This window comes from Microtus oregoni, unplaced genomic scaffold, assembly GCF_018167655.1.
Source record: "Microtus oregoni isolate MIOR12 unplaced genomic scaffold, Mior012 000003F_ref0000135, whole genome shotgun sequence".
Lineage (NCBI taxonomy): Eukaryota > Metazoa > Chordata > Mammalia > Rodentia > Cricetidae > Microtus > Microtus oregoni.
In genome coordinates, this window is record NW_024543062.1 from 20,712,413 (window position 1) to 20,732,314 (window position 19,902).

Here is a 19,902-nt window from a genome sequence, read left to right on the forward strand (position 1 = left end):
TGAAGATCTGATGCATGCTACATTCTGAATGAATCTTGAACGCATCAGGCCGAGTGCACTAAGTGAGGCATATCACATACTGTATGATCTATTTTTATGAGTGCACTGAGGCATATCACATACTGTATGATCTATTTTTATGCAATCAAGAATAGACAAGTGTGCACAGACGGAAGACAGATCGGCAGTTGCCAGGGCTGGGGGAGGAGGGGCAGAAAGTGGCTGATAACGGTGTAGGGTTTCTTTGGGGGATGATAACATCCTGGGGTTGCACAGGGTTGATGACTGCACATCTCTGTAAAGAACCCCCAAATCACTGAACCACACACAGAAAGCAGGTGCATTGTATGGTATGTGCTATGTTACAGTAACCCCTTCAATAAGGCAGAGCCATAGCAAAAGCAAGCAACACAACTGTTCAATTCTAGAACACTGGCATTTTAGAAAATATATTTTTCCCACCATCACTATGCTCCATCCAGTCTTTCATAGCCACAAAGCTGGTAGAGATGGACGCATGCTTGTTGTGGAAGCTTCCAGCAGAGGGGATATAAGAAAAGGCACATGCCCTGGGCAGGGTGTGCTTCAACGGTCAAGTGATTGCCTCACACAGAAACAAACAAACAAAAATCCCCAGAACTCTGGCAACATGCAGGGATTGCTTTCCTTCTTTGTACCAGGGCACATGTGTCAACACAGAACACCAAGTCAGGGCTCAGCCTGTGTGGTTCAAAGTCTGGCTCTGCCCTCAGAAGCAGAGTGGCAACACAAGTTTCCTTCCTGTTCCAAGCCTCACTTTTACCACCGGTAAAATGGGCAGACCAAATAAAGCAAGGGTCTGCATGCTTCCTGAGGCCACTGAGAGGACCAAACCCCACAGGGCATCCTTCAAGATGCGAGATACATGCAGAGAGGGCAAGAGGGAAGACCCCCATCTGCCTTGCACTTGGCCTTACAGTGCCATCACCTGCTTTATCCAGAGGCTCTCAGGGATTCCGGGATTTATTTATTTAAATGCTTGCTGGGTACTGTCCTTCTCTAGGCCCCGCCCCGTTGGCCAGTCAGGCTTCCCCTAGAACATCTCTCTTAACTTTAGGATGGAAACAACCTGATGTTTACTTTTCAGAGCAGGGCCCAGCATACTAAGTGTGGTGGGGGCTTAATCAGTGGAGGAAAAGTTCTGTGCGTGATCACTTTCTCAAGTTTCCCCCCTTCCATATGGGTGAGCTTGCACCATTGGCTGCGGTTTCTACCCCAGCTGGGACTGGTTCTAACAGATTAGCACACAAGGTGCTCAGAGGATCCTGTGTGTTCATCTCCTGGGTTTTTGTTCTGAATACAAAAGAAATACCAATTATATGCTGGTTGGTGAGGAAAACATGCATGAAAGCAGATGTATTAGCCCCTCCCTCTTCACAACCACGCTGCCGGTGTGGGGAGAGGACGGCGGGTAAGCAAGCAGTCTGTTCACAGATAGACCCTGGAGATAGAGGCTGAGAAGAGCCCAGGAGAAGGAGGCTGTCCCTAGGACAGGGGGTAGAAGGTGAGAGCCGGGTGGGATGGAGACCGGCCAGGGAGTCCCACGGTGGGTGGTCATACTCAGTTTGAGGTAAATAGCTGTGGAATGAGGTTAAGCGTGACCCTTTCTGGCGATTTCAAGAAAGCTCTCTTGAGGGAGTGGGCTTCATGTTTGTGTGCAAAGTGAAGAAGATAGGAGCATGGGGCCTGGGGTGACGTGGAGTGCAGAGACTGGGAGAGCCTGGGTCCTCTGGAGGAGACAGACCACGGTCTGCTTTCAGTTGATTCCAGAGGTCCCAGTTGACCTCAGACTGAATGCTATAAAAAGCAGGAAGAGTTAACCCCCCAACTCGCAGCCCCCAGAAATGGCTTGGAAGCTGTTCCTTCAGATTAGGCACATGAATATACAAGTAATAAATAAGGTAATTATGATTATTCAATGGTATTGGGAATTGAACTCAGGGCCTTCATATATGCTAGATAAATGTTCTACCACTGAAACACCAGAAAGTTCATTTTGAGACAGGACCTCACTAAATTGCCCAGACAGGCCTTAAACTTATCATTCTCCTGCCCCAACCTCCTGAGTAGTTGGGATGACAGGCCGGCACTGCCAGCTTTGGCCAGACAAGCAGTGATCGAAGAATCTAGAGCCCCTACCCTCGCTCTTGCTCTCCCTCAAGACAGAGTTTAAGATGTATTCCAGACTGGCCTCAGCCTACGTAACTGAGGTCAACACTAGATTTCTTTCTTATCCTCCTGCCTCTGCCTCCTGCATGCTGGGGTTACAGGAATGCACGTGATTTTATGCTGTGCAGGTACTGGGAACCAGGGCTTTCTGCATGCCGTCCAAGGCGCTCCACTGAGCCCACACAGCAATTTCACTTTTTAGCAGCTCCTGAGTATAGGCCTGCCTTATTTTGTTGATCCTATCTCCCATCATTGGTCATTATAATATTCCAATTTTCAAAAAATTAATTAATTAATTAATTAATTAATTTATTATTGTAGACCAGACTGGCCTCGAACTTGCAGAGACCCTCTTGCCTTTGCCTCTCAAGTGCTGGGATTAAAGACGTGCCCACCACACCCAGTCGGGATACGTTCTTAAAATATAATGTGTTGGGGCTGATGAGATTGCCTAGTAGTTCATGGTGCTTGCCACCAAGACTGATAACTTGGGTTCAGTTCCTTGGACCCACATGGTAGAAGGAGAGAACCAACTCCAGCAAGTTGTCCTCTGACCTCCACATATACACCATGGCGTGCGTGCGCACACACACACACACACACACACACACACGCACGCACACACACACACACGCACACACACACGCACGCACACACACACGCACACACACACACACGCACGCACACACACAGATACAGGCACACACGGACACACACACAAATGTACACACAGTTGAAAGGTCAAACAATCACTAATTTCCTCCCTAAATGCCCCTGTACAAGGCTACCACTCCTGAATCTGCCCGGCAGTTAGGGAACTTGGTACTTGTTCTGAGATTCAGCACTAACGCCAGGGATTCTGCTCTTCCCTCTGTCCTTGCGGCTGAATGAGGCCACTGGGCGCCATTTGCTCATTTACTCATTCATTCAATTAACATTTGCTGAGTGCCTGCTATTGGGGCGCTTGCTGGGGGCACATATGTTTCTACCAGGATTAGCCTTAAATTTATGGAACAAAGAGGTTGCACTGATGTTAATTCCCCACAAAACCCAACCCAGATTAAACGGTGCTGTGTCAGCAAAATGGAAAGGGAGCTGCCGGAGGGCAGGGAGCAAGCACCAGGCACAGGAGACTGCCAGGCGAGGCATGCTCACTGCACGTGCACCTTCTGTAGACAAAAGTGGGGCTAGAAACTCTGTGGGAGGAGGTTGTATTCTTGGGAAATTTGTCTTCAGCTTACTGCATTGACTTCAAGTCCAGAGGTCGCTATGGTGATGTAAGAAAACCATGAATACTGACTAGCCTTGGGGTGGAGAGGGGAGGGGCTGGTTTGGCTTTGCACCTGAGTCTTGTGTGTGCCCAAGCTGGCTAGGCCAACTTTTCCATACAACTTCTCAGGGAATCGGGGTTGGTGGGTGGGGTAGGGGCACAGTTACGTAGGAAGCAGTGTGCCATGAACTCCGGCAAGAGCCAGGTTTAGAAACGTAAAAGCCCTGAACAGGTTCTTTCCAAATCTTTTTAAAAAATCTTTAAAACCACTATAAATCCGACATGAGAACAACATATTAGAAACATCTGGGCAGCGAGTGCATCAGCTAACGGAGCCTGCCCACTGGTGTGGGGCACATCTGGATCACGGGATCCTCAGCCGTCTCCAAGAGCAAAGGCATTGGTGTGCACAGTGGGGGTGGTGCTGGGGTGGAACCTGGACCCCGGCCAGGCGAGACCCACACCACTGAGCTGCGCCTCCAGCCCAAGGAGATGTTTCCTCATTTGGGTTTTTTTTTGAGGCAGAGTGTTATGTAGCTCAGGATAGCCTAGGACTAGCCTCATAGCTGAGGATGGCCTTGAACCTTTGAGGGCTGGAGAGAAAGCTCAGTGTTAGTGTGCTGGCTTTAGCATGTGTCAATCCCAGGTTCTATTCCCTGCACAGAAAAGGGAGAGAGACCTTGAATCTCAGAGCCTGGAATCGTTTAGGAGGATGAAAAGACATAGGATGCTTTTCATGCACTTACCGTGCCCCGTGGACTGAGCTAACAGCTAGTTATCCACAAAATCCTTACAGTAATCCCAGGATGTGGCTGCCACCATTGTCCCACACAGAGCTGGGGATAGAACCCACATGCTAGGCAAGAACTCCATCACTGAGCTACATCCCAGGGCCTAGGTAGAATCTCAGTTGGGAACACTCTATCCTGCTCCAGTCCTTACAGTGAACATGAACAGAAACTGTCTCAGACTCTAGCAAGGGTGGGTGACCAGGCCTGGCAGCCTGGGCAGTCTGTGCTCCTGGACAGTGATGAGGTCAGGCCCACTCTTACCAAGAAGTGACCAAGGCTCCAGAAAGTAAGCTCTTCTCAGTATCTAGGCTTGTGGTCTCCTAGGCACAGGCAGGGGTGAGGACGGACCACAGTCAGAGGCACAGGCACATGCAGGGGTGAGGACAGACCACAGTCAGAGGCACAGGCACATGCAGGGGTAAGGACAGACCACAGTCCGAGGCATAGGCACAGGCAGGGGTGAAGATGGACCACAGTCTGAGGCACAGGCACAGGCAGGGGTGAGGACAGACCACAGTCCGAGGCATAGGCACAGGCAGGGGTGAAGATGGACCACAGTCTGAGGCACAGGCACAGGCAGGGGTGAGGACAGACCACAGTCCGAGGCATAGGCACAGGCAGGGGTGAAGATGGATCACAGTCTGAGGCACAGGCACAGGCAGGGGTGAGGACGGACCACAGTGTCTGAGGCACAGGCAGGGGTGAGGATGGACCATAGCCCACAGCCCGAGGCACAGGCAGGGGTGAGGACAGACCACAGTCAGAGGCATAGACACAGGCAGGAGTGAGGATGGACCATAGTGTCTGAGGCACAGGCAGGGGTGAGGACGGACCACAGTGTTTGAGGCACAGGCAGGGGTGAGGATGGACCATAGTGTCTGAGGCAAAGACACAGGCAGGGGTGAGGACGGACCACAGTATCTGAGGCACAGGCAGGGGTGAGGACGGACCACAGTGTCTGAGGCACAGGCAGGGGTGAGGATGGACCACAGCCCACAGCCCGAGGCACAGGCAGGGGTGAGGACGAACCACAGCCAGAGGCAGCACAAAGGCAAGTGAGGCCAGGAGGGAAGGGTGCTTCCTGGCTCTGCTTCCGAGGTTCTGGCTTCTGTTAAGCTGTACGGTGCCTCTACTTCAGGACTTGGGTTCTTTGAACCTAAACCTGCCATGACTTAGGTACCTGTGACTTACAGCCAAAGAAGACTACTGACCAATAATCCTGCAGTGTTTGTTGAGTCCTTCATTCTTGATGGGTGAGTAGCCCTGGGAGATGCCACTCAGAGCTGGCATCTGAGGCAAGGGCTTTCCATGTGGGTGTGTATCTCTGAGAGACCTTGGACAGAGGCGACTTCGGATGGCCTGGCCCTCTCCTGGCTGGCTATGCTATTCAGACTGGTGAGGCCTAGGAATCCATCTCACTTGATAAATGTTCAAAGTAATTCTAATAAAATGGCCAGTTTGGAAACCAAGGTCTAAGAATATTACAACAGTAAGGGTGGGACAAGGTGTCATTGGCACCTTTAATTCCAGCACTTTATGAGTTTAAAACCAACCTGGTCTACATGACAAGTGTCAGGCCAGAGTTACATGGGGAGACCCTATATCAAAAAAAAAAATCAAAACAAAAATACAGCTTTAAGGAAGAATTAAACAAAACAAAACAAAAAGATAAATGGGCCTTAATTCCTGGGCGAGGCCTCAGAACAGTGGGACCACGTGATATACCAGCACCAGCTCAAGGAACACCTCTGTGTGGGCCGGACATGCTTCCCTGACCCATGATCACAGGTGAGTGCTACCACACCTGGCTGGCCACAGGGCCTATAAGCTCGTGTTCTACTTGGACTCTGAACCATGGAAACAGATCCACACACAAGACACACACAGAGGTGCTCACTGGGTCTCTACAGCCAAATGCTCCAGACAGCCCCAACTTCCATCAGCTGGGAGAGGAGTCAGCTAGGTCACGCCTCTTAAAGGCATGGAATTTTCACTGAGGAATTTTTACAACCAAGCTCACAAAACAATAGAAACTTGTATGCTGATGCTATACACGTAAACATACCCTCACTAAACTACTTATGTATATGCAGTCTAATGCTGATGTACAGAGATGTATATATTTATATCACAGAAGGCCAATTCTTTGTTTAAAAATACAGAAATGACTATATCACAAATAAACAATAGAAAAGAATTCACCAAAATATTAAGTAATTGTCTCTAATAACTTTGAGTTTTTTGTTGCTTGGGATGTGCTGGGATTACAGGTACAAGCTACCACAGCCAGGTTATATGGTGCATGGTAGGCAAGGGTTCAACCACACAATAGCATCCTCAGCCCATAGTCCTGTCTTGTATATTTTAAAAAGTTAAACAAATATTTATTTTTATTTTTTAACTTGTTCAAGGTTTTATTTATTTTTAGGAATGTAGTCTGTGCACCATCTGTGTGCAGTGTCCACCGGGGCCAGAAGAGAACATCAGATCTCTTGGAACTAGCATTTCAGATGGTTCTGAGCTGCATGTGGGTGCTGAACATTGAATCTGGGTCCTTTGGAAAAGCAGTCAGTGTTCTTAACCACTGAACCATCATCTCTCCAGCCCTGAAATTAATTTTTTAATGTGTGTGTTATATTAGCTCAAGACCTCACACACACTAGGCAAATGTGTAGGTAAACAAGCATGAGGACCCGAGTTCAGATCCCAGGACCTAAGTAGAGCCAGCTGCAGCAGCGGCACCTGATACTCCAGTGGTGGGCAGTGCAGACACAGGTGCATGCTGGGAGCTCACTGGTCAGTCAATCTAGCCAGAAAAGTGAGCTCCAGCCACAGTGAGAGACCCGTTCACAAAATAAATAAAATAGAAATAAATAAATAAATACAGTTGGGGAGATAGCTCGAAGTGTAAAAAGAATTGCCACTTGCTGGGTGGTGGTGGTGCACACCTTTAATCCTAGCACTTGGGAGGCAGAGGCAGGCAGGTCTCTGTGAGTTGGAGGCCGGTCTAGTCTCTACAGAGTTAGTTTCCAGACAGCCAGGGTTACACACAGAGAAACCCTGTCTGGGGGAAGGGGGTAGTAATTGCCACTCAACAATACAAACCTGGCAACTTGAGTTCAATCCCCAGAACAGAACACATGGGAGAACAGACTCGATGAAGGTATCCTCCAGCCTCCACACATTTATCATGGTATGTACATACCTCCAACAAAATAAAATTTTAAACTGGGCGGTGGTGGCGCACGCCTTTAATCCCAGCTCTTGGGAGGCAGGGGCAGCGGGTCTATGTGAGTTTGAGTCCAGCCTGGTCTACAGAGTAAGTTCCAGGACTGCCAAAGCTACACAGAGAAATCCTGTTTTTAAAAAACCAAAATAAATAAATATATTTTTTAAAAAGGACAAGTGCAGATAGAACAATACCCCCATGCCCCCACATGCATATACCACACACAAACTCAAAATAAGTATCTTTCTGTTTGTTTGTTTGTTTGTTTGTTTGTTTCAACACAGGGTTTCCTAGTAGCCATGGAGCCAGTCCTAGAACTTGCTTTGTAGACCAGGCTGGCCTCAAACTCATAGAGATCCTCCTGCCTCTGCCTCCTGAGTACTGGAATTAAAGACATGCACCACCACTGCCCAGCTGCAAAATAAGTATCTTAAAAAGAACATATTTTTTTTCTAGAGAATTTCTAACCAAAGGGAAAGTGCCTATGACATATTGTACTATATGTGGACACAGACAGTCATATACATTCAGTGTGGCACCATTCACTGTATAAACATGTAAGTGCCAGGAGAATAGTAGTGACTTGAATTGGGAGCGGCGGGGCTGCGTCCCCAGCACCCGGCTGCCTGCTAGCTTATGCCTCGAAATAATTACACGGACACTGTATTCTTTTAAACACTGCTTGGCCCATTCACTCTAGCCCTTACTGGCTAATTCTGATATCCCGATCAACCCATCTCTAATAAACTGTGTAGCACTGATCTTACTGGGAAAGATTCAGCATGTCTGACCTGGCGGCGCTATCGTGTCTGCCCGGGAGAGGGAAGCATGGTGTCTCTGCTCCAGAGAGCAGAGCTGTCAAGTCTGAGCTCACTTCCTCTTCCTCCAAGCATTCTGTTCTGTTTACTCCTCCCACCTATGTTTTAACCTATGAGGCCAAGCAGTTTCTTTATTACTTAACCAATGACCTTCCTCCATCAGTGACTGTCAGTCTGGGTGACAGAACTCTACGTAACCCTTTCATTCCCAGATCTTCTGTAGTGAGGATGTCTCACATTGCAACTCAGAAAGGGAATCCTCTAAGTTATATTTAGAGCAGTTCATGTGAGGAACATACATGGACTCCTGACTCTGTCCGGAGTTGCCGGTGTTTGGGGATTTCCGCCATGTGGTCAGACTGATGTCTGAGCTAGAGTCAGGACCAGCATCTGCACAGCTTCTAGAGTTGCCCCAAGAACATACACTAGGTTAACAGCAACTGTGCAGAGGACAACACAACTCAAGCTCTCTCTGCAGGCCCCTGTCTTGTGCTCCCTGCCTTGAACACACCATCCCGCTCAAGCCCAGGGTTGTAGTCTTTGCCCAGGGAGGGCAGAGGTAGACTAGCCTCACATGCCCAGCTCTGCTCACCAGTTCACCCTCCACCTCAATCTTAAGTTGCAGGTTTAGGGCTGGAGAGGCTACTCAGTGGTCAGAACACTGGCAGCTCTTCCAGAGGACTCAGGTCTGGTTCCCAGCACCCACATGGTGGCTCACAATTGTCTGTAACTCCAGTTCCAGGTGATCTAGCACCCTCTTTTGGCCTGCAAGGGCTCCAGTACACACACATGGTACACAAACATACATGCAGACAAAACACCAATACATATTAAATAAAAATAAATACATCTTTTAAAAATTACAGGTTGCAACCCTCACATGGGGTCATGCAATGAACGCCAGGGAGGGGCTGCAACAAGTTTGGCAGCAGTGGACGGTTTCTGCAGATGCAACTGAAAATGTGCTCCAAGCAAGCATGCAATCAACCCGAGGGGTGCATGGCAGCACTTCCTCTGCAGCCTTGGTTCTGAACATACACGTGCATATTTGCGACAAATGCCACCATGCCACAAAACACCGCAGAGTGCTGATGAAAACCTCAGCTGGGATCCAGGGCTATCCACTACTGCAGGCTGCAGTGTCTTTCCTGCAGAACTACGATCATGCGACTACAGAAAACAAAGACTTTCCTATTTCCCTACCATTGCTGCTAGGGTGTGAGTATTACAATATATTCGGAATAGACTCCAGTAGAAGTTTGATTTTTTTTTTTTTGTCCTCTGTCCTAGGGATTGAACCTAGGGCCTCAGGTATGCCAGGCAAGAGCTCTGTTGATGAGCTAGACCCTCAACCCAAAACGCTTGATTTAAGAATTGCTGTTTGAGTTGCTGACTCAAGTTTTATTTTATTTTTTTAAGAAAAATTACTTAAGGGCTGGAAAGATGGCTCAGCAGTTAAGAGCATTGCCTGCTCTTCCAAAGGTCCTGAGTTCAATTTCCAGCCACCACATGGTGGCTCACAACCATCTGTAATGAGGTCTAGTGCCCTCTTCTGGCCTTCAGGCATACATGCTGACAGAATATTGTAAAATAAATAAAGTGGGAAAAAATCACTAAATAAATTTTGATTTGGAATTAGACTTTCCAACAATTCCTAAATGACCCTAAATATACCCTATGTTTTTTGGCATCATGCATTTATGTGAAGCAGTATTCTTGGTATTAACAACTACAAAATCAAATCTCAGCCGCCTCTGAAAAGCACTGAAGGTACTCTTCATCTCGCAGCATTGGACATTTAGCTAAGATTCAATTTTTTTTTTCAAGACGGGGTTTCTCTGTAGCTTTGGAGCCTATCCTGGAGCTAACTCTGTAGACCAGGTTGGCCTCGAACTCACAGAGATCCACCTGCCTCTGCCTCCCGAGTGCTGGGATTAAAGGTGTGCGCCACACCACTGCCTGGCTAAGATTCAATTCTTTATGTAAGAAGAAATGAGCACAACCATCTCACTAGTATGCAAAATTGTTTTGTCTTCAACAAATGCTAAAACTGTATGGAAACCACAAAATTCCTCCTTCTTTATTTATTATCAGCAAATGTTTTATTTGTCTACCTATTTTATACACTAATACCCAGAGTTGTGCAAAGAAGGGTTTGCAGGCTGGGTGTGGTGGCACATGCCTTTAATCCCAGCACTTGGGAGGCAGAGGCAGGTGGATCTCTGAGTTCGAGGCCAGCCTGGTCTATAGAGTGAGTTCCTGGATAACCAGAGCTACATAGAGATCCTGTCTCAAAGGGAAAAAAAGGGGGGGGGTGCAGGCAGCAAAGGCTTAGGAGGCCCCTCTTCATGTAATAGCACACATCCATGAGGAATTCTGCCTGGGGAATGGGCACATTTTCATCCCTAGTCACTCAGCTCATCTGGCACGTTTCCAGGCTGGCCTGCAGTGACCGCTCCCGGAGACACCTGATATAAATAGCCCATCCTAGTGCTGGTCTTGTGTGCCTGTACCTACCTTCTCCTCTGACGGGTAAAAGCCGATCGCTCTCATGACAAAAGGGAGCTCCGACAGGCAGATATGTTCTGACACCTGCCTGGTCTCCATCGTATCAATACCTTGACTGCGAATCTGAGAATAGTAGAAGTAGTCCTCCAGCTCCTGCGCGGAACCAAACAGAAATGGCACACGGCAGTCAGATACATCCAGGAAAGGGATGTTTTCTAGAAAGCCTATTCTAAGCTTAGTAGGGAGGAGGGGGCTTTACGGAAAAGCATAGAGGGTTAGTCTCTAATGTCTGCCTTGACTAGATGTCCCCAGGAAGTGTTTGATGACAATTACCCGGTAGAATTTTCCTTCTCTGCCACCAGGCACCAGACCGTAGAATGGGGTCAAGTCTTCGCCCCCAAGAGAAACGGCCGCCTCCAGGGCACTGGAACAATAAGAATCATCATCATTAGGAAGCACTCACGCATGAAGTCATGGAGCAGTCGCACAGATGGTGGCCTCTGCAGGGTCTCTGTCCCTCAGTGATGAAGCCTGCGACAGAAATTCAATTTCAAGTGTGGAACGCAGCCGTACAGGGCAGCCACCTTAATTATGGTGACATGCTCATTCTGGTGACAGGGCAGGTGCCTGGCAATTTGTCTGCTATCTTTGGGGACCCCATCTCTCCTGGGGGCGGGGGGAGGCTCCAGTCTGAACCTCAAAACCTCTTGAGCCGATCGTGCCCGATCAGCACCAAAAGGATGGGGTGCTCTTCAGGTGCGCTGCCAGTACTAATTGCTCTCAGAAAAGCCCGGGAGATCACGGGGACCCATGCCAAGTGGATAAAAATAACCCTCTGCTCTCTAGCGCAGGGTCAGGTTCTCCGAAAATAGGCCCTTTGAATGGGAAGAAAACCTACTTTTGCATGAGACCAACCGACTTTTTCTCGCTCAAAAGGCAAATAATCTAAAGTCACTGTTTTTTGTTTGTTTGTTTGCTTTTTAAAAAAAGCCACTCACTGGATTTCCACCAGTCCAGTGAATTAGAGCCTACTTCAGTGAAGACCTAAAGTGGAGAACTGAAGAATCCAGAACTGGAGTCACAGGGGCGTGCACACGAGCCTGACTGTGCCACCGGCAAGCTTGCTGCCATGAGAAATACCCACCTCTGCTCGGTTTCTGCATCTGTGAAATGGGAAGGGTCATGCAGGCTGCCATAAGAATTAAGTAAACATACGTGAAGGATTTGCCGCAGGCCCTTTTTTTTTTCCTCAAGTACCATTCCATCACTTGAGCCATCAATAGACCCCTTGGAAGTTAAGTGGGGATAAGAGCGACACTTGTCTCCAGGATGGCTGTAAAATGAAGTCAAGATGACTGTGTAAAGCAGTCAGGAGAGGGCCAAGCCCAGAGCGCAGTTCTGTCTGTGCCAAGGACAGACGATCACTGGCATGTCCTTGCCCTTTTCATAAGAACCACAAAATGTCCTCTGCCCTGCTGCTGGGTCCAAGGGGGGGGGCTGACGCATTGTTCTCCACATGTGCCTGAGGTCCTCTCCTGCAGGACCCAGGCCTCACCCGACTTCTTGGCTCTGACAAGAGGCTTTGAAGGCAGGAGATCAGCTAGTCATTCCTTCTCTGTGGCCCCTAGGCTGCTCCTGATTCCAAGGGTAACAAGGTCACTTTCAGACAAGCTGCCTAGAGCAGGGTATCAGGACCAGAAGTGACAGGGGGCCCTGTTACCACCAGGAACCCCAAGGGTAGGGATGCAAATGCACTGGGCTCCCTAGGGCAGCCTGATTTTCTGGCTCTGCCATCAGCATTGTGCCATGTGCACCCTGCTCCTGCCACCGTCTGCTGACCCCAGAGGGACCAAATTTCTCTAAGCAGAACAAAGAAAGGGGCTCATTCTCTCTGTGGCAAGGGCTACAAAGTGTCTGCTGACCCTAGAGGACCAAATTTCTCTAACCAGAGTAAAGAAAGGGGCTCATTCTCTCTGTGGCAAGGGCTCCAATCTGAGGAAACTGCAGAGGACACGGAGAGCAGAGCTGGGCAGGAAGAAGGCTAAGAGCCACGAGTGGGTGGCTGTTCTGCAGGCCCACTCTGCGGCCAGGCAGCCACATGGGATTCTGGTCACCTTCCCAAAAGCCTTCTTGTGCCTAAATTGAGGTCTCAATCACTGAGAGAGAGAGAGAGAAAGAGAGAGAGAGAGAGAGAGACAGAGAGACAGAGGGAGACAGAGGGAGACGGAGAGGGAGAGGGAGAGAGAGAGATCACTGGGACATGGAAAGAAAGTGGCATTTTATTTATTTTTTTTAGATTTATTTTATTTTGTATGTATAAGTGTTTTGCCTGCGTGTATGTGTGCCCACCACATGCATGCCTGGGGCCTAAGGAAGCCATGAGCCTCCATGTGGGTGGGTGCTGGGAATTGAAACCTGTTCTTTGCAATAACAATAAATGCTTTTGACTGCTAAGCCAATGCTCTGGTCCTGGGAAATAGGATCTATTGAACATATCTTGTATTCAGGAATAGCATGGTTGCTTCTAGGCAAGGGGGTGAAGCTAGAGACATCAAGAGTGACATCAGGCAAGCACCCGAGAGATGCTCCCTAACAGGGGCGTGGATGGTACCCTTTCCACCAATGGAAGAGCTGGGGCTTGGAGGAGTTAAAGTCTACATTATTCTGGTTGTTGTTGTTTGTGTTTTATGTTTTGTGTACCCCACATTAGCCTTGACCTCACTATGTAGCTGAGGATGACCTTGAACTGCTGACCTCCTGCTGCTACTTCCTGAGTACTAGGATTATTGTCCTGTGCTGGCTGCTATGTCTGACCAAGCTGGAATTTGAACCCACGTCTCTGCTTGTATTTGAGTAGGAGGTGGAAGGTCTTTCCACCCCACTTCACTCTATAACTCTCTCATCAGTAAATCCAGTACAAAACCAAAAGCTTTTCAGAGAGGGTCTCTTAACTCACTACAAAGTGGAGGATGATCTTGGTATTCTGGTTCTCCTGCCTCCACCTCCCGAGTGCTGGCATGATCAGCTTGTGCCACCATGATGGGTTGTCTTAGGGTTACTATTGCTGTAATGAAACACAGCGACCAAAGCTATTTGGGGAAGAAAAGCTTTATTTGACTTAACTTTGTTTGTTTGTTTGTTTTTTGAGATAGGGTTTCTTTGTTTAACAGTCCTAGCTGGCTGTCCTAGAACTTGCTTTGTAGACCAGACTGGCCTTGAACTCATAGAGATCCACCTGCCTCTGCCTCCCAAGTGCTGGGATTAAAGGCATGCACCACCACTGTCTGGTGGCTTAACACTTCTTGTATCACCAGTCATCAAAGGAAATTAGTGCAGGAACTCAAGCAGGGCAGGAACCTGGAGGCAGGAGCTGGTGCAGAAGAATGCTGCTCACTGGCTTGCTCAGTGACCCAGAACAGCCAGGCAGTGGTGGCACATGTTTTTAGTCTCACATTCGAGAGACAGATCCCTGTGAGTTCGAAGCCAGACTGGTCTACAGAGTGAGTCCAAGGGCAGCCAGTGCTACACAGAGAAACCCTGTCTTTAAAAAAAAAAAAAAGCCTAAAAAAAAAATCAGGATCATCAACCACAGTGGGCTGGACCCTCCCATATCAATCACTGAGAAAATGCTCTCCTGGCTTGCCCACAGCCGGACCTTGTGGAGGCGTTTTCTCAGTTGGGGTCTCCTCCTCTCAGATGATATAAAAGTAACCAGCACGTGCATGTATCTATTTGATACTGGGAATGGAGCTAAAGACTTCATGCATGCTACCAGCTGAGCTGCAGCCTGGGCCCTGGTAGAGAATTGTATTGTTTACTTGTTTGGGGCTTTTACATTTCTTTCCATTAGTGAAATGCTGAACATATTAAGTCACCAGAAGCAGCAATAAAGTGCTAATTAGTTTATAATGATCCTTTGTCCCTACAACAGATTAAATGGAAATTCTCAGAAGCCTGGATTCTGGCCAAGCATAGGAACACTACTGGAAATCCCTACTGGATCCCACTTTGACTGAGGCCAAAAATCAAAATGGGGAGATTTCATCTCCCTCCAGCAGGCCACTGGCCCCAAGGACCGCAGGTGGCAAGTGGGTGACACATTGGGACTGCTGGGGAAGTGCTTCTGGATGGAGAGCTAGCTCACCTCCAGTTTCCAAGTCCCCCAGCTGCCTGGATCAGCTCACCCGGGATGGCAGAGGCAGAAGGCAGAGCTGCAACTGCAGTCTGAAGGCATCATGGCGCCAGAGCAGATTTCGCCAGCTATTCTCACTCAAGTTCAGGGTACGAAGGAAAGCGTTAACATCTGCCATAAAGGGAAAGACGAGCTCTTGGCAGATGGCAGGGGCAGACGTTACTGGAGCCATGAATCAGGCAGCCTTTTGAGGAAGGAAGGGACCTCTGCTGTCTGCCTCTGAAGCCTGCGTGGACAGGGTCATCAGAGACATGATCTGGCTGCCCACTCCTTGGCTCTGCCCTGGTTCAGATCACTGTATTTAGATGGATGAGAGGGCCACCTTAAGTGCCTGTCCCATCTGAAACACAAATGCCCTTTTCAGAAAGAGAAGAAAGGAAGGATGCCGCATTTTATAGATAGGTTACTGCATCACCTATGTAAACCTGTCCAGTCCATACAGGACTCTATAAAAGCTGTTAGACCCACTTCACAGGCAGAATCAAAGGATTAGCGCTATGAAGAAAACCGCCCGGATTCTAGAGCCGAGACTCCACCTTAAAGTAGCTATATTCTTACTCTGATGTACAAGTCTAGTATTTTCCAGCCTCGCTTTAGGCGAGCAGGTCTCCTTTCAGGGCAGGGAGGAGCAGATTCTTAATTCACCCTTACTGTTTCTGCAATGCCCACTTTGGAGCCTTAGCCTTGGTCTCTCTGTCCAGCGTGAGAATGCACCGATACTGAGTAACTTCAGGGAGCCAGGCAGAGCCAGGGGCATTTTCACCATCCAAGCTGGAAATTTAACGAATGGTCCGTGAGGCTGCACAGCAGCCTTTGATCTGCACATAATGTCACCAGGAAGCATCCTGAGAACCAGGTACCCTTTTGTCCTAGCACAGAAGGGGCACGTGGCAGGCACTCTGTAGCTGTCTGCCGCATCTGGATGAAAAGAAGGGGCCCAAGGGCTGGAGCTACGGCTCAGCAGTTAAAAGTGCTTGCACTCTTGTGGGTGGCTCACACTGCATGAACTCCAAGTCCAGGAGATCCAGTGCCCTCTTCTGGCCTTCTCAAGCACTCACATGCAGAAGTGCATACTAACATGCACACATACGCACACAAATACATTTTTAAAAAGATGTCTACACTTCCTTATGGGGCCAGGGTATGTCCACTCATGTACCTTAAGTTGATTTCCCACTGAATCACTGAGCAATCTTGGCCTCCGGATGTGAAGGCATAGCGACCGTCATAGGAAAGGGCCATTCCAGCCACCCCGCTTGGGTGGCAAACGATAGCACATGTTTTGTGTGGATTGCCATCAACTGGTAAGATCTGGAGTCCAACCTAGGGAGGCAAGTGTAATTAGGTGTTCAGACTCGAGTACCTGAGTCTCAAGCTAGCCTGACATACCCAGGCTTCCCCTCCAGATGTTTCTGCTATGCATGCACACATCTGGAGCCATCTGTCAGAGTCAACATACGACTAGGCACAACTGATTGGTGTATCTTCCGTGTAAATTAGATTGTTCCAGGTCAATAAAAAGAAAGAAAAGCGTAATTTGGAAGCCTATGAGTTTTCACTGGGAAACTCTGAGAACTCTATTTGAAAACATCTCCTAGGAGCCTGGAGATGGCACTTGTTGCCAGGCCTGACTGGCTTCTACCTCCAGGACCCACATGGTGGAAGGAGAGAACAGACTCCTGAAAGGTAACCTTTGACATACTGTGGCACATGTTCACAAGCGTGCGTGGAGGTGTGTGCATGTGCAAACACGTGCATGCACACACACACACACACACACCAAAAAATGAAAGCAAAAAGAAAGAAATGCCTTCCAGAAGCCATTTTCACTAATCTGTGGTAATTTTCAGTGTGGCCAATGACCCATATAGAGGTAATTCTCTGCAGCAGAACTAAGGACCCATGGGTCTTTATCATCTGTTGTATTATTAAGATTATTTCTTTGGGAAAGGACATTTGAGCCACAGTGCCTGTTTGGAAGTAAAGAACAACCTTCCCAAGGTAGTCTCTCCCCTCACCAGGTTCCAGGGCTCAAACTTGGGTCCCCAGATGAGGCAGTGAGCACCTTTCCTGATTGGCTGTCTCACGGGCCCTGGATCTCAAGGTCTTTAGATCATTGCACAGTCGTTTTGCAGGGACAGAGAAGAGAAGCCTACCTTGTCTTTGTTGATGAACACCAGGTAACGCTTCTGCAGCTCTAACGTGGATCTAACGGGGAGCACCTGTGCATGCTCAATAGGAGACCCATAAGCCGGTCCAAGAAGTGTCTTTCTGTATAGGGAAAAAGTGCAAACTCCATAAACTTCAATGTATATTTTAAGACTATAATTGGTACTACCATACTTGTGTTGTGGTGTGTTCTTTAGGGTTTGGGTTTTTTGTTGATGTTGTTGTTGTTGCTGCTGCTTTTTTTTTTTTTTTTTTTTGAGACACAGAGTCTTGCTATGTAGTCCAGGCTGGCCTAGAATTTTAGAATCCTTGCTTCAGTCTCCTGAGTGCTGGGGTTACAGGCACACACCTCTACACTGGAGTCCTTAAGTATTTGTGATTCTGGATTTCCTGTCTTGTCACTCAGCTAATGTCTACGTAAGAACCTCTCATTCAAGTGCTGCCAGCGACTGCTGTAAAGAAGGGGCACTGGCTCCAACGGCAAATGTTGTAGTGGACTGGAGGGAAGCTGCCTGTGGGGGAAGCTTTCCCTCCCGACACTATGTCCTAAGGAACGGCATTGAACAACTACCAAGAGAAAGGCCTGTGAGGAAATGGCAAGCAGACACCCGACAGGCCCACAGACTGGAATGAGACACCACCTTCTGTTCCAGACATCCTTAAATGACACTGGTCACCAGATCCATCATTGCACCAAGTTGTAGTGACTCCAGTCAGGCCTCTTTAGCTCGACTTTATAATCTATTACGACTCTGTGCCATGTGCAGTAGGGTGCACAACTTCTGGGAGGGGCCCTCCTTTCCTTCCGTCCCGAGGACTGAACTCAGGCCCTCGGGCTTGGCAGTGGCAGTATTTATCCACTCGTCTATCTCTCTGTATCCACTTTTTTTTTTAAGCTCTTGATATTTTGCTCAGGCTGGCTTCAAACCCCTGGGTTCAAGAGCACCTTCTGCCTCAGCCTCCTGCTGAGCTAGAATTGCAGGTACATGCCACCCATGGTACCCAGCTTGGATTACCCCAACTCCAGCTGCTTCCCCAAACACGAGCCTGCTCTAAGGTGAGGTCCCATTGCAGGCTGCAGGTGCTAGATAAAAGAGAACTGATCCTACCACACCAGCCTTGTGAGTACCTCCTCACGCCTGGTGTGAGGTAGTCAGGATGCAGAGATGTGCAAGGTCTAGCCCCTGCTACTGAGGCCACGGACTGGCAGGGACAGAAGACAAAGAGCTGTTTGAGATGCAATGGAGTCAAAGGGTCTGGGGCGAAGTATTCCTAGTGGGGCAGCTGACTGTGCTCAGAATGATGGATCCGAGGCAGAGAGAACAGCCTGTAGTGGAAGAATGGGACTCAGGAAGAAGGTAAAGGCAGGGGACACGGATCTAAGAGGCACAGATGGTGATGGGAAAGGGACAGGAGACACAGCAAGGGGACACAGTGGCAGGAACAGTTTTCACGGTGAACTTTCTGCTCTGGGCTGTGAGAGACTCAGCACTTTGAAATACTACAATGCCCACCAGGTAGACAACGTAACAGCTCATGCCTTTTCCTAAGGCCCTACCACATACTGGCAAGTGGGCAGAGGCAGGGGAACAGGGGTAAAAGCCCAGGGACAGGGTATGAGAAGACGGGGACCTTTGTCCCTGGTTGGGGAAGTTGTGGGGAGTAGGAGCTGTGAAAACTCCAATCTGTAGGGTTGATGGAGGAAGGTCATTGGCTAATAAAGGAACTGCGTTGGCCCATTTTATTGGTTAGAGGATAGGTGGGAGGAGTAAACAGAACAGGATACTGGGAGGAAGAGGAAGTGAGCTCAGAGTCTCGACAGCTCTCCTCGCGGGAGCAGACGCCTGAGAGAGACGCCATGCCCCGCTCCCGGGATGAAGCTCCGACCCAGGATGGACATAGGCTAGAATCTTCCTGGTAAGCGCACCTTGGGGTGCCATACACAGATGATTAGAAATGGGCTAAATTAATATGTGAGAATTAGCCTAGAAGAGAATGGGCCAAGCAGTGTTTAAATGAACACAGTTTGTGTGTTGTTATTTCGGGCATAAGCTAGCCGGGCAGGCGGCCGGGGGTGCTGAGAACGCAGCCCCGCTGCCCCCTATTTACTACATAGGGTCATTCAAGAAATTATGCAGGTCTGTGTACACTGGACCCTATGCCCTAGTGCTCAGAACCACTACAAAATGGAAGCAATGCAAACGCCTAGCGCCAAGGGCCAACTCACAGCCAGAACAACAAAGCACTAGTTCACGGCCCAAAGTGGGTGAGTTTCAAGACCACGTTAAGTGAATGAAGGCAGACACAGAAGGTACATGCTGTGTGACTCCATCTATAACATGAAATTATATACACATGTGCAGAACAGACAAGTTCAGAAGACAGAAGCAGGCCAGTGGTTTCCAGGGACACAGCGATGCAGGGCCGGGAAGTGGCTACCGATGGGAACGAAAGTGTGCTCTTTGGTTTTGCTCTGCTTTTTCATGTGGTCTAGAGTGGTCTCAGACTCACTATGTAGCTGAGGATACAGCTTTGAATTTCTGGTCCTCCTGCCTTCACTCCCGAGTGCTGGCACTCCAGGCATGCATCCCTGGCTTATTAGGCACGAGGTAGAGAACGCAGAACTTTGTACATGGTAAGCAAGCATTCTACAAACAGAGCCAAACTGCCAGCCCAGGAACCAGTTACCCTTTGGGTGTGACAGCAGCTTCTTGAAT

At 48.7% G+C, this 19,902-nt stretch overlaps 1 protein-coding gene across 1 annotated transcript in view; it reads right to left on the reverse strand.

Moving 5' to 3' along the window:
- Nucleotides 1-19,902, reverse strand: part of Cfap251 (cilia and flagella associated protein 251) — a 91,611-nt gene that overhangs the window by 15,575 nt on the left and 56,134 nt on the right. The window contains exons 16-19 of the mRNA XM_041648821.1: nt 17,173-17,287; nt 16,176-16,339; nt 11,158-11,248; nt 10,834-10,977 (exon numbers count right to left, since the gene is read on the reverse strand). Of these exons, the coding sequence (XP_041504755.1) occupies nt 10,834-10,977; nt 11,158-11,248; nt 16,176-16,339; nt 17,173-17,287 (514 nt within the window). The remainder of the gene's footprint in view (nt 1-10,833; nt 10,978-11,157; nt 11,249-16,175; nt 16,340-17,172; nt 17,288-19,902) is intronic.